Below are 13,366 nucleotides of genomic sequence, written 5' to 3'. Positions count from 1 at the left end.
TGCGTTTCCGGCATATTCCCTTGGGGTCCTGTGTGTTTGTTCACAGGACGTGCGTGGACGGGCTGAATGTTTTTTAAGTGGTCAGACCCAAGCCTGTTCCCACGCTGTGGGAGGGAGGAAGGCTTCACCGCTGGTGAAACGCGGGCGCGGCTGGAGGAGTCTCGAAGGAGCGGGGGACGGAGGAAGGGGAGTGAGGGGGGCGGTCGGGGCGCAGTGGCTGGAAGGGCTGGTGCGCGGAGGGCAGACGGCCCCGGCCCCCAGGACTAGGAGCGGTCACGGTGTGTGCACGCCTGCCGCGCGCCAGCCTCAGTAGGGTTTCGAGGGCGTGATCGCATGTAACGCGCAGAACCACGGTCTGTAGCCTCTGCCGCTCCACCTTTCAGAGAAGCAAGCGGAAGCTCGCGAAGGCCGAATCTCTACTCCCGACCACCCGGGGTCGGTGCGGCGGAACGCTCTCCACCAGATTGGCGAACTCGGGCTCTGCGCAAGCGCTCTGGGGCTAGCCGCGTGCCTGTGACCCAGAATTCTTGGGCCTTGGAAGAGACCATGAGCTAAGCAGGAGGGGGGAGTCCGGCCGGCGCGGCGGCGTTTGTGCCGTTAAACGGACCGGAAGTTCCCGTGAGTCTTTGCCAGGATTCCCCTCCCATCGCTGAGGAGTGGAATGTTCCGACTCCTTAAGGGGCTGGGACGCAGACTCTCTGGCCTTTCCACTGCCGGTGTCGCGAGCTGGTTCGTCTACCCAGTTAGGGCCTGTCTCGCTAGTTTCTCGACCGATGTTCCGGGGAAGCGTGACTGGAGCGCGGCGGGCGGCTGCGGCCAGGCGGGCCTGGGGGCGGGCGCCTTGGCCATGTGCTCATATCTAGGGACCGAGATGGAGGAGCGCGTGCATCTTTGTCCGGCAGGGCCTCCGCGGTCTGGGAACCCCTCCCCCCGGGCTCGCGGCCTGGAGTGAGTGACCCCGAGGAGGACGGGTAAGCGGAGCTGCCTGCACCCGAGGGCGCGGGGCGAGGCTTGCTCGGCTGTCCTGATGATCTCGTAGGAAGTGCCGTCAGAAGCGATAACTGACGACTTTTACGCTTATCTGATGCGGTCGCTGACACCTGACCCTTTAGGTGCCCGTAGCTGCCAGTCTGCCCTAAATGCACGTCCTGATCCTTGTTTCAGATGGCTGCCCAATGGTTTTGCAGACGGGAGCAGCAGCCGTCCTCGAGGTAAGATCCGGTCTTTGTGGACTTAATAAGGTTAGCTTAGCTGTATTTAAGGTTCTTCCACCCTTAAACGCATGGATATGACTTGCCGTTGTCACTTTCATACATTTGATATAATTATGCACGGCCTCTTGGCGTGTTTGGGACGATTAGGTTGCGGCCCCTAGCCTGAAACGAGTTTTGTCTAAACCGCGTCTGTGTTCAGTAACAGATACCTTCAGGCAGGTTTAGCCAAAGCCCAGGTCCCTGGGGCGGTACTAGGAGTGGTGAGGTGCTTGGCTGCTCTGATGAGATCACTTAATAGGAAGTGCCGTCAGAAGCGATAACTGACGATAAAGTTTCCCGACTGACTGCAGTCAAGGCATCGTCACCAGTTGCCGGTGCCCGGGAGTTCGGTGGTCTGGACTGTGACCCGTAATTTCTATATTCACCCAGGTTGCTAACTAGTGAGGCATTGCCAGCTCGTGATCACCAGCCACGGAGTATGGGAGCCTGGACCGAGGTAAATAATCTTTGGACTGTAGTTGAAGAGGCCGAGGTGTTGAATCATGAAGTTGCTATTGGACCATATGTTGGCAGTTTCCTCTGGCTGACCTAGTAACTTGACCTTTATCCACCGAGTATCTGAGAATGATTTCGGTTCATGTGTGGACTAGATAGCAGAGTGACCCCAGGGGTTCCTTTTTATGTCCTGGCTGTAGAGTCCTGAGCAAACTTTCTTCTCTTGAGATGCTCTGAAAATCGAAAGCCTTAGGTGTGTAATGTTTAAAATAATGTGACTGAATGGAAGTTGAAACACATAAAGATGGCAGTTATGACTCAGTCCCTACGGACTGTTGAGGGGATGGATGTGCATTTGTATAGCTGTGGCTGTCAGCACAGTGGAAACTGCTTCCAGTTGCCCTTAGCTGCCTGTCCACAGGTGCCTTATCCATCCCTCCAGGGTCTGAGCTCTGAAGAGTGGTGACCAGCAGAGTTTTAGAGCCGGCAGCAATGGCCGGAGCACCCCAGCCCACGACAAGGTAAGACCTGATCTGGACCATGACCGTTCTGCATGGTAGAATGGATGAGCAGCTAGTTTTGTTAAAATGGTTTTGCAGAAAAGGATATCAATGATGAAATCACCCAAAAGAAGCTGGAATTACCGGCAGATTGTGTAGTGGTGAACCTATGGTTTTCTGAGGATATCTTTATGCTGTGAATGACTATTCTGTGGAGTATAAAGTAAGATTCACTGATACTTAGTTTCCTTGCAGGCTAAGCTGCAGCAGGGGCAGAATTTGGAAGTTGCAAGGACCAGTGGCAGCCATCAACTTGGACGCGGAAAAGACAGGCTTCAACGTTTTGTTTTGTGATGAGTGTCAAAGAGGACATTCTTATTGTGAAAGAGCTGAGAAATGGATTTGGCAGCTTTTCTCTGTGACAGTGGAGTCATTAAATTCATAGTTTCCTAGTATTGTCCCTTAAGCAAAAGTAGCTTTTTGTACTTGTAAATATTGTATGCATTTGTCATACTGGGTGAGAGAAACTTCCTGAAATTTGTAACTCCATGCAGTTACCATAGATGTAATAAAAGGATGCTCTTTTGTATTAAGTTCTTAGAAATGTGTATTTTTGAAGAAAAAGTCAAGTCTGATCACTGCTGACAAATACTGTTAGGTCTCTAAGTCGTGTCGATATTAGTGGTCCAATTAACTCCTTGTAACCTTCCCTTATGGTCAGTTTAAGGTGTTCTCCCCTCTTGAGACTTAGGGCAAAAATCCCAAAGCATTTAAGGCATCTGTACACAGTCCCTGTTCCTCTGGGCTCTGTCCACTGGCATGAGCTTCCTCTCTCCTGAAGCCCCAGCCCCATCCCCACCCAGACTGCAGCATTTGATGTCCCAGTCTGTAAAGGTCTTGGCTCTCTGGCATCAGATTAGAAGCTTCCCTAACCCTCTGTTTACCTGAGGGGCCCTGGTTAACCAACATCATGGGTACATGAATAATTTTCTCCAATTCAGCAATCAGCTGGGCTTTTTGATTGGGCCTGAATGGGTAGGCTTTGGGTGTTGGGAAGGTGGGGTGGAGACTTGCTTTCTTCCCCTCCTCCCAGCTGTGGTTGCTCGGGGGCACCTCATCTTTGTGGTCCTGGGGTTTGGGGAATGTGCTCTAATTTTGGGGACCTCATGGGAAGGAATTTTATGAGAAATGGTCCTTTTGAAAGGAAGCAAGGCTCACTGTGGTCTGTACCCTAGCAACAATCACCTATGGGAAGGTCTGGTAATCTGCATAGAGAATGGGGTTTTCTGAGTGGGTCATATTTTGTGCATGTGCTGGTCTACCCCAGGCTTGCTAGGCAGGCTGCCATAAATATTGGCAGGTTTAGGAAATAGTTGGTCCCCTGGGTAGGCCCTGGGATCACATCACAGGCAGAAAGATGGACCTTGTAGATGATGGGAAGTTTGTTTCAAGGAGCCCAGGGCTCCACAAGGAGATACCCTTTAGTCCAAATGGAGAGGGGACTCCTGGGGTCTCTAGGAGCCAGTCCCCTCCCCCAGCCCTTGACCTGGGGTACAGTCAGCATCTGGCTGGGGTTTGGTGGCCTGAATATCTGTAATTCAGGATTGGAGAGTCCTGGGTTAGATGGAGGGCACCTGCTACACTCCTTTCCTGGGGGACAGCTCTCCGGATTCACAGTAGCTCAGGCTTCCCAGCACCCTCAACCAGCTGCAACCACAGGTCTAGGGAGGCTAAGGGTGGATTATTTTCAAGCCAGGGATGACTTCTCAGGAACCAGAGGCAGCAGACATGGGTGGACGGGGAAGATGGAAAGGACCGAAGAGGAGTTAACAGTGCTCCTTTCCCAGATGGTTCCATCCGGCTTCCCATGGGGGTGGGGGGAGGCGCTGCCCAGGCCCACTGTGGAGCTTCCCAGGAGCCCCAGCCATCCTATCCCAGGAGGAGTGACTTTGGCCCACACTCCCCTGTCATGTCTGGGTTGCACCTATAGTTTCCCTGTGCTCCTGGTCTCTGGCGGGGGTTTTGGGGCCCCCTCCGGGATCCTCTGGGCCCAGGGCCTCATCCTGGGTCTCGTGCCCACTGCCTGGGCCCTCGCCCAGCTCCAGGATGGTGGGCAGGTGGCCCTGCTTGGGGGAGCGCTTGCGTAGGCTGAGCAGGAAGGGCTGGGGCAGCGAGAAGATGTCCACGTTGTTGCCCAGGTCGATCCACGTGACGCTGGGGAACTTTCTGGGGTCTCTGAGGGCGTCGGTGAGGTCCCGCAGCAAGGCCCGCGTCAGCCGGTTGCCGTTGAGGGCCAGAGTGGTCATCCGGGGCAGCGTGCTGAGCGCTGGCAGCAGCTGCAGAACCATGTCGTCCGTGAGGCCCGTGAAGCCCAGCTCCACACTGTCCACCTGCTCCCCGCAGCGCTGCAGGTAGCTGGCCACCCGCTCCAGGTCACGGGAGGTCAGCGGGATGCCTGACAGGTCCACCGTGTTGTCCAGAGGGCTCCCGGCCAGGACCGCCTTGAGGCTGAAGGGGAGATGGGACAGCAGGGTTCGAGCAAGAGCGGCAGGCTTTTCTCGGGAGGCCGAGGTGGGTCCCTCCAGGAGCCAGCCTCCACTCATCCCTGTGACTTCAAGAGGCTGGGGACCCCAGGCCCCTTGCACTGCCCCACCTCAACCTGGCTGCCCAGCAGGCAGAGGCTGGGGACCCCAGGGGAGGCCCCAGTGACTAAGGGTACCTTCAGCAGCCAAACGTCTGGGTCTGCTCTGGATTCCTTTCTTCCTACTCATGTGACCTTTAGATCCTTAACCTCTGTGCCTCAGTTATTTAGCTGAAAAATGGAGCCAACTGGGTACCACAGGTTGTCATGTGAAATAGGAATGCATTTAGGACAGTGCCCTTTAGAGGAGGTGGCGAATGGGCGAGTTCCCTACTCCACTCGAGCAAAATAAGATCTCGGATGCTCTTTCTTCAAGACTACCTTCTGGCCAGAAGGAGGATCCTTAGCGAGAGCCCTCAGGACAGCAGGCAGGGATTGGGGGTGGGCGCAGGGGCCCGGAGCCTGGTGGGGGCTGCTTTCTACCTGCTTCCACTCCCCGCCTCCACCATCCCTTGCTCTTCTGCCCTGCCTCTTGCTCTTCTTGCTCCAGACCCAGATCTGGTCTCCAGGTACCCAGGTAAACCCAAAGCTCCAACCCTGGGAAGGACAGCGAGGTGGAGGGGCCCCAGATTGCAGCTTGGACTTCCTGTTGGCCTCATAGGAGAAAGAACCAGGCCGAGGTAAGAACTTGCTAGGAGTTCCAGCAGAGGGACCACAAGTGCAAAGGCCCTGAGGCTGTTGGAACTCAGCGTGTCTGTGAGCCAGCAGGAAGGGCACCCTGGGGGACACAGACCAGGTGTGAGTCAGCGGGATGGGGCGCCCCCAGCGGGAGTGAGGCTTCTGAATGGAGAGTGGACTGAGCATGCCCATGCCCTGGGGAGACAAAAGGCCCTGGGTCCCAGCAGAGCTCAGCCCAGCTTCTCCCTCTGCAACCAACTCACAAATCTCCTGGCCTTCTGGGTTCCATGGGTCCTGTCCTGCACTCTCCCCACACTTGGCCTCACCTTGGCCCAGCTGGAGGCCCCTGTGCCTACTTTCTCCCCCTGGGAGGGGCCTTGAATAGTCTTCCCCTGGCTTGAGAGTGGGGGCGGTATCTGGAAGGGAAGGGGGACCAGAGCTCTTCTCTGTGCTTCCCCTCCCATCCTGCCTGCAGGAGCTGGAGAGGAGCCTGCGCACCAGGACCCCAGGCATTCTGCCCTGTGATTCATCCAGAGTATGTTCCCCTCCGCTTGCTCCTATGATGCTGTCCTGGCCCTGGTTCTGTGTCCCAGTGTCCCCTCTGCCCCCAGGGTGCAGGCAGCCACACAACCTCTGAGGGTCCTCACAGCTGCATGAGCCAGGGACGTGGCTGGGGTCTGGGACCCTGGGAGACATCAGGAGGGCTGGTGATGGGTGGGAGGAGTGCCCACATTCAGCCCCCACTACATAGATCAGGGCCTGGATGCCAGTGCCTCTCAGGGCTCATGCCCACCTGGAATGCCCCCCTCCACCCCCATCAATCCTTCTCCTGCAAGCAGCTCGTGTCCTCTCCCCACTGCCCTGGGAGGGGGTGCTGCACCCCCCAGGCCCAGCCCAGCACAGCTGACTGGGAGCTGCCCTTGGAGGAGGAGGCTGGGCGGGGGCGGGACTCACCAGGCCTGGGGCTTCCTCTTCACCAGCCCGCGGTGGCGCCTCCACTGGGAGTGGGGGCTGAGGTGGTATGTCAGCTGCCGGCACAGCTTCTCCATGGCGCCCAGTGCATCGCCCTCCTGCAGACCAACCACAGGTCCCTGAGTCACTGGAGCAGGTGGGGAGCCAGGCCCCTCCCCCGCCTTCCGCTACCCCACCTGGGCTGAGCTCGGTTTGGAGACCTGCTGCGCTGGCCCCTGGTGGCCGCCCGGAGCAGGGGGCAGGGGGTGCAGACTCACTGCACACTGGTTTTAGTTTCTGTGAATTAGTTGCTGTCGTGAATAAACCTGCTGCTGCTGCTAAGTCGCTTCAGTCGTGTCCAACTCTGTGAGACCCCGTAGACAGCAGCCCCCCAGACCCCCATGTCCCTGGGATTCTCCAGGCAAGAACGCTGGAGTGGGTTGCTATTTCCTTCTCCAATGCATGAAAGTGAAAAGGGAAAGTGAAGTCGCTCAGTCGTGTCCGACTCTTAGCGACCCCATGGACTGCAGCCTATTAGGCTCCTCTGTCCAAGGGATTTTCCAGGCAAGAGTACTGGAGTGGGGTGCCATTGCCTTCTCCGGAATAAACCTGAGACTTCTATAAGAGCCTGATTTCAGGTGATGTGACAGGTGACCCCTTAGCCAGGGTCACCACGGTCCCTGCTGCTTCCCGACGCCCAAGGCTGTCCTGCTCACCGGCTCTCCTCACAAATGCCCGCTGGGTCCCTCCCAGGTGCTGGACACTTGCTCTGCACGCTGGGAGCAAATGTCCTTGCCCTCGTATTTCACACGACAAAGAGGACAGTGACATCCTTTACCATGTCTTTTCTGCCGACATCAGCAGTGGGAAAATAAAGGAATGCAGGGCCAAGTCTTCCCCAACCCATTTCATCCCCCTTCGTTCCCTGTCTGGTCCACCAGCATTTGAGCTCGAGACCCTGGGTGTTATGGCCTGAACTGTGTCCCCCCAAATTCCTAAAGTCCTAATCCCCAGCACCTCAGAATGTGGCTGTATTCAGAGACAGGGCCTTGAAAGAGTAATTAAGATAAAATGAGCTCATCGAAATGGGCCCTAGTCCTATATGACCGGGGTCCTCATGAGAAGAGACCAGAACACAGCTGTGTACAGAGGAGAGACTATGTGAGCACACAGGGGGTAGACGGCCATCCTCATGCCAAGGAGGGCAGCTTCAGAAGAGACCAACTCCGTTAATGTCTTGATCTTGGACTTCCAGCCTCCAGGTCTGTGAGGAAACACAATTGGGCTGTTTTAAGTGGTATTTTTGTCACGGTAGCCCCAGCAAACAAATACACTACGTTAGGGGACGCAGAGGGCAGATTTTAGAGACTCCTGCTCTGTCCAAGGGTAGTCAGTTCAACAGAGAGTCTCCGGCCTGAGAGACTGAGTGGCCCACAGCCTGTGCACTCACAAGACGGTCCAGGGCCAAGGACCAAGGCCACGAAGTGCCAGGTGTGGATGCAAACCCACTTGCAGATGGCAACGCGATATGGTAGGTCAAACATTAGAGTGGCCAGTGCCCAGTGGGGCGCCTGACACAGAGTGGGTGCTCGGTGAAGACCAGCTTGATTATTACCATTGTCATCATTACTCTGCTAGCAAGAGGCAGCACACAACTCTCCCCCTTCTTCTGATGTTTGGCTTTCCGAGGTTTTCGTTACTCATCCAGTTCGTTATTTTCAACCTTGGTCTGAAGATATTAAGTGGAAAATTCCCGAAAAAACTCATAAGTTTAAAACTGCACTGTCCTGAGTAGCGTGATGAACTCTCATGTTGCCCGGTTCCGTTCTGTTGGGGACATAAATCATTCCTTTGTGTGGTGTAACCCACACTGTGTATATTACCTATACCATTAGTATAGAAAACACACTTTTATACAGTTTGGTACCATCTGTTTCAGGCATCTCCTGAAGGTCTTGGAGTGCTTCCAGGTGGCACTAGTGGAAAAGAATCTGCCTGCAATGCAAGAGATCGTATTAGATTCAGGTTGGAGCCATGGGTTGGGAAGATCCCCTGGAGGAGGGCATTGTAACCCTCTCCAACATTCTTAACCTAAAGAATCCCAGGACAGAGGAGCCTGGCGGGCTACAGTCCATAGGGTTGCAGAGTTGGACACAACTGAAGCGACTTAGCAGGCACACATGAAGGTCTTGGAACATATTCCCCAAGGATGGATCTACCGTACTGAGTAGTTAAGAGTATAGACTTGATCCAAACTGTGTGGATTCAAATCCTTGCATTGTCTCCTCCTGTGTGACCTTGGGCACATCACTTAACCTCTCTGTGCCTCTGATCCTCATCTGTAAAGGGTTAAGCAGGATAGGGGAGCAACCAGCTTACATGGGGCCATATGGAATTGGAGGGGCCTATGGGCCTCCAGCTGGGGGATGTGATTGGATTTATGGGCTGGGGGTGAGGACAGATCTGGCCTGGACACAATCACCAGCCTCTGATTAAACCCCTGGCCAAGGAATGAGCAGAGCAGGCAGACAGGGGGATCAGTCAAATATCAAAGAGGCAGAGGGAGGGCCCAGGGGACATGAAATAACGGAGAAGGCTCGGTCAGAGAAGCAGGAGTAAGGAGAGCCCTGGGCACCAAGAAGAAGGGGCTGGTGGGCTCAGACACTCCACTGGAGACTCCATTCAGGAGGTGCTGGCCAGCACAGGCTCAGGGATGGTGGTCATGGTGCTGGCCGGGGTGAAGGCCAACTTCTAGGCCAAAGGGAGAGGGGAGGATGGCCCATCTAAGCCAAGGGTCTGCCTGTGGGATTCTTTCACAATTCTTTCTTTAATTGGCTGCTCTGGGTCTTAGTTATAGCATATGGGATTTTCGACTTTTGATGTAGCATTTGGGATCTTTAGTTGTGGCATGCGGAATCTAGTTCCTTGATCAGGATCAAACCCAGGCCCCCTGCATTGGGAGCACGAAGTCTTAGCCACTGGATCATCAGGGAAGTTCCCTGTCCCTAGGACCCTTGCACATCAGGATCACCCAGAGCTTTAGAAAACACAGCTGCCTGGGCCATCCCCAGCGATGGGTGGGCACTGGGACTTTAAACGCCTCCCCCTGACCTCAGCTGAGATTCCCCTGTGCTGCCAGGTGGACCAGTGGGGTGGGATGTGGTAGTCTGCCCAGGATCACCCCTGGGACCACCCGGGCTATTCCAAAACTGAGAAACGAGCTCCTAGCCCTAACCTTAACCTCTGACCACTTCTCAGGGGTTCCAAAGTTGGGAGCCATAGACTGTCCCTCAAACTTCTCGGCCAGAAGGAAGAAACAGAAAGCTCAATTCTGTTGCTCAGTCTTATCTGACTCTGCAACCCCATGGACCGCAGCATGCCAGGCTGCCCTGACCATCACCAACTCCCGGAGCTTGCTCAAACTCATGTCCATTGAATCGGTGATGCCTCTGTCGTCCCCTTCTCCTCTTGCCTTCAATCTTTCCTAACACCAGGGTCTTTTCCAATGAATCAGTTCTTCGCATCAGGTGGCCAAAGTATTGGAGTTTCAGCTTCAGCATCAGCCCTTCCAATGAATAATCAGTACTGATTTCCTTTAGGCTTGACTGGTTTGATCTCCTTCCAGTCGAAGGGATTCTCAAGAGTCTTCTCCAACACCACAGTTCAAAAGCATCAATTCGTCGGCGCTCAGCTTTCTTTATAGCCCAACTCTCACATCCATACGTGACTACTGGAAATACCTTAGCTTTGACTAGACCGACCTTTGTCGGCCAAGAAACAGCAAAAGAGGCGGCAAAGCAGCCGCCGCAGTGCGCCTGCATCGCCACCAGGGGGCAGCCGCGCACGGGCGCGAGGCCTCCAAGCTGGGCCTGTGCTCTTGTTTACTAAACAGGGACCGGAGACGTGGTCAATTTGCACGGGGCCTGGGGCCTGAGGCCAAACGTGAGCCGGAGTCGTCAGGGGTGAGAGCGCCTCCGCTTGTCTGAACTAAGATTCAGTGACTTATATTATCTACTAGACACTGGGCACTGCCTCTGGCTTTGCCTATGTCCCAATCCTGTAATCACAGCCATTGCATGAGATGGGTGCCCCTGTAATCCGGCTTGACAAATGCGGAAACAAGAAGTCGACGTGAAGGCTGGCATCAGGACGCAAACCCGGCAGTCACTATGAGGCTGGGCTCTGCTCTGCCCTCAGGTAATGAATCTTTCTCCAAAGTGAGTCCAGGGTGCTTCTATCCTTTGCAACTAGGAAAGCCCCAAGCAAGCTCACTTAAGTTTTCCCACTCCAGGCCTCTGCCTGCAAGAACAGCTAAGCAGGACTGGCCCGGTGGTGGAGGAGGAGGAAGGAAGCAGGGAGGCAAGGAAGAAGGAGGATGCTGGCTGTGTCCTCTTCTCTGAAAGTCGTGAGGCCCAGCAGCCCCTGTGTGGGACCAGACCCCACTCCCAAGCCGCCGCTGACGGTCCAGAAGGGGGCCCTGGAATCCTGACTTTAGACAAGACTCCTTGAGGGCTTAACCCTGAGACATGGGGAGAGGGGGTGGGAAAGGGGGCAGGAGCAGAGGTGGGGGGCAAGTGTCTATGCTGGTTGGGGTCCCAGGGCCTCTTTCCAGCTTGGCTGCCCCTGGGCCCCACGAGCCCCCTCAATATGGGAAGGATAAGCCCTCTTCCTGGCTTGAGGCAGCCTCCATGGGCTTCTGTTACTTGCAACATTCCTAACCCACAGCAGAGGGTTGTGGCAGGCAGGTTGCGGAATCTGCTCTCTAGGCTTTCCTCCCATCCATGGAAAAGGAAGGAGGGGGAGGGGTGTGGCACAAGTTGGGGTGACTGGGCACCTGCCCAGTGCTGCAGACCAGAGGCCCCCGGGAAGACCCTGCTTGAGGGGTTCACTGACCTGTCAGGGGAGAGGCCCACGGCAGACCTGCAGGCCTCTCCAGGCAGGGTCAGGCCCCTTCCAATGCCATCTACTGTCTTCACCCCTGACCCCAGGGCATAACAAGCAAAGCCTTCCACCATTCTGAACCCAAGACTTTCTCATTCATTCATCAAACACGGCTGCCCTGCCTACTGTGTGCTGGACGCTGCTCCAGACAGTGAGACTGTGCTGGGCTTTCTGTCTACTCCTCCCCCCATCCACTCTCTGTTCTCTGTGCTGGACAGGCTGAGCTCTTACGGACAGACCGCATCACTGGCCCTCTTGCTTCTGACTGCCAGTGGGATCAGCTAATGGGAGGGAGGTCAGAGGGCAGGAGAGAAAGGCCTGGGATTAACTCTTCTTGTTCCTGCCCTGCTTCAGTCAGCCTCCAAGATGACCCCACAGATGCCAGACTCCTGGGCGTGTACAGCCTCTTTCCACCCTCGTCAGGGCTGATCGGGCGATCCACTATGGCAGTGACGGCATGTGACGTCTGAGACTGGCTCAGAAGACACTGCGCTTCTCCCTTGCTCTCGGGCATCACCTGCTCTGGGATAAGCCAGCTGCCCTGACATGAGGGAACTCAAGCAGTGGATGGGCCGCGGGCAGAAAGCTGAGGCCTCCCGCCATTAGCCATGGGGGGTTGCGCCATCCTGTCAGTCCCCTCCAGCCTCCAGATACTTGTAGCCTCAGCCAGTGTCCCGAGCCCCCAGCTAGATTCTGAGCTGCCGCTGTTCCTGAATCCCCCGCCTATAGAGATGGTAAAACGATGTTTTAAGCCACCGTATTTTAGGGTGATTTGTTATGAAGCAACAGAAAACACAATAAAGTATAACAAAAGAAACAAAGAAGGAGAAAAAAAGGAAGATACAGGGTGGTTTTGGGAGAGGCGTTCTCCTCCCAGCTCTGGCAATACAGCTCTGCCCACGGCCCTTCCTCGGTAACGACTTCCTGATGCTGGTCTCCGGTGTCTCAGTGGCCCCGGTCCACGGTCCATTCCCTTCTTCCTGCCCACAACTCTGGAAATAGTCCCTTATTGTTGCTATTCAGTCGCTAAGTCAAATCCCTCTTTGCGACCCCACGGACTGCAGCGTGCCAGGCTTCCCAGTCCTTCACCATCTCCTGGAGTTTGCTCAAACTCATGTCCATCAAGTCAATGATGCCATCCAACCATCTCATCCTCTAATGCACGGTGGAATGTGTGGCCTGCTTGTGCCAGGAGCAGGATGACTGTGAACAGGCGGATGTCCTCTCTTGCCCCTCCAGAGTTTATATTCTAGTGGGAAGAGCAGACACTAAGCCAACAAGCACATAAGCAAAATAATTTCAGAGAGGCCAGGGAGTGGAATGAGAAAATAAATGGGGCGTGAGGTAGAGGCTGATCAGAGACCTACTGAAGCGAGGCTGGGCAAAGAAGGCCTCTGAGAGGCAATGCCTAGGCTGAGTCTGAAAGGAGGAGAGGAGAGCTGGAGCAGGAGGCAGCAGAGTCCCAAAGGTTGGAGAGAATCTGGATGCCGCAGGAAGAGAGGAGCGTGGGGGCTGGAGCAGAGTGGGAGCGATGGGAAGGGAGATTCAGGCGGGTCCAGAGGAGGGGTCCGCGAGTTTCTTAAATCATAGCACCACACAGAAGGCTTTTCAGGAGGTACCTGGTGATGCGGTTTACCTCTGCACAGAAGGGCAGAGAGGGCATGGAGCCAGGAGTGGAGCCCAGAGTCCAGCTGGAGGCTCTTCCAGCAGGCTGAGGACGGGGGCCTTGGACATGGCCCCGACACATTAAAGAACTACGACTGCTGGGGCGTGCTGACTGGTGGACAACATGGGTGCCCCGTCTAAATCGCCCAAGGTCCACTGTTCCCGACTTTGTGCCCAACTCTTCTCTGCTGTGCCCCTGCCTGGACAACCAGCACCTGCTGGCTTTGCGGTGGCCGCCCTCTACCAACCCACCCCACACCTGCCCTCCTCGTCTAGCCCTCCATCTAGGAGTCTTGGCACCAGACACTCTGGAAGCCAGAAAGAAGGCCCTAGACAGAGCT

At 55.5% G+C, this 13,366-nt stretch overlaps 1 protein-coding gene, 1 long non-coding RNA gene and 3 other non-coding genes across 7 annotated transcripts in view; 4 read left to right on the top strand and 1 right to left on the bottom strand.

Annotated features, from left to right (window-relative positions):
• The first annotated feature begins 53 nt into the window (after positions 1–53).
• Positions 54–2,802, top strand: LOC138414996 (uncharacterized). 2 transcript variants are annotated; one of them, XR_011247040.1, is made up of 5 exons: positions 54–971; positions 1,165–1,211; positions 1,644–1,710; positions 2,152–2,230; positions 2,465–2,802. It is a non-coding gene; the product is annotated as an uncharacterized lncRNA (long non-coding RNA). The 2 variants fall into 2 exon arrangements; XR_011247041.1 differs by having other exon boundaries at positions 207–971; positions 1,113–1,211.
• LOC138415548 (small nucleolar RNA SNORD49) lies at positions 1,021–1,087 on the top strand. Its single transcript, XR_011247302.1, has one exon. It is a non-coding gene; the product is annotated as a small nucleolar RNA SNORD49 (small nucleolar RNA).
• Positions 1,489–1,560, top strand: LOC138415546 (small nucleolar RNA SNORD49). The gene has a single exon (XR_011247301.1). It is a non-coding gene; the product is annotated as a small nucleolar RNA SNORD49 (small nucleolar RNA).
• Positions 2,319–2,392, top strand: LOC138415570 (small nucleolar RNA SNORD65). Its single transcript, XR_011247321.1, has one exon. It is a non-coding gene; the product is annotated as a small nucleolar RNA SNORD65 (small nucleolar RNA).
• LRRC75A (leucine rich repeat containing 75A) overlaps positions 2,792–13,366 on the bottom strand; it is a 34,455-nt gene continuing 23,880 nt past the window's right edge. Inside the window, exons 3-4 of one of the 2 annotated variants that reach the window (XM_069542927.1) lie at positions 6,423–6,538; positions 2,792–4,717 (exon numbers count right to left, since the gene is read on the bottom strand). In XM_069542927.1, coding sequence (XP_069399028.1) covers positions 4,177–4,717; positions 6,423–6,538 — 657 coding nt within the window. In that variant the 3' untranslated portion in view covers positions 2,792–4,176. Of the gene's footprint in view, positions 4,718–5,052; positions 5,569–6,422; positions 6,539–13,366 lie in introns of those variants that run through there. The other variant, XM_069542928.1, reaches the window with a different exon arrangement.

The sequence above is a fragment of the Ovis canadensis genome, chromosome 11 (genome assembly GCF_042477335.2).
Source record: "Ovis canadensis isolate MfBH-ARS-UI-01 breed Bighorn chromosome 11, ARS-UI_OviCan_v2, whole genome shotgun sequence".
Classification (NCBI taxonomy): Eukaryota; Metazoa; Chordata; class Mammalia; order Artiodactyla; family Bovidae; genus Ovis; species Ovis canadensis.
Note: the sequence above shows the minus strand (reverse complement) of the source record. Positions and strands in the feature narration are given on the sequence as shown.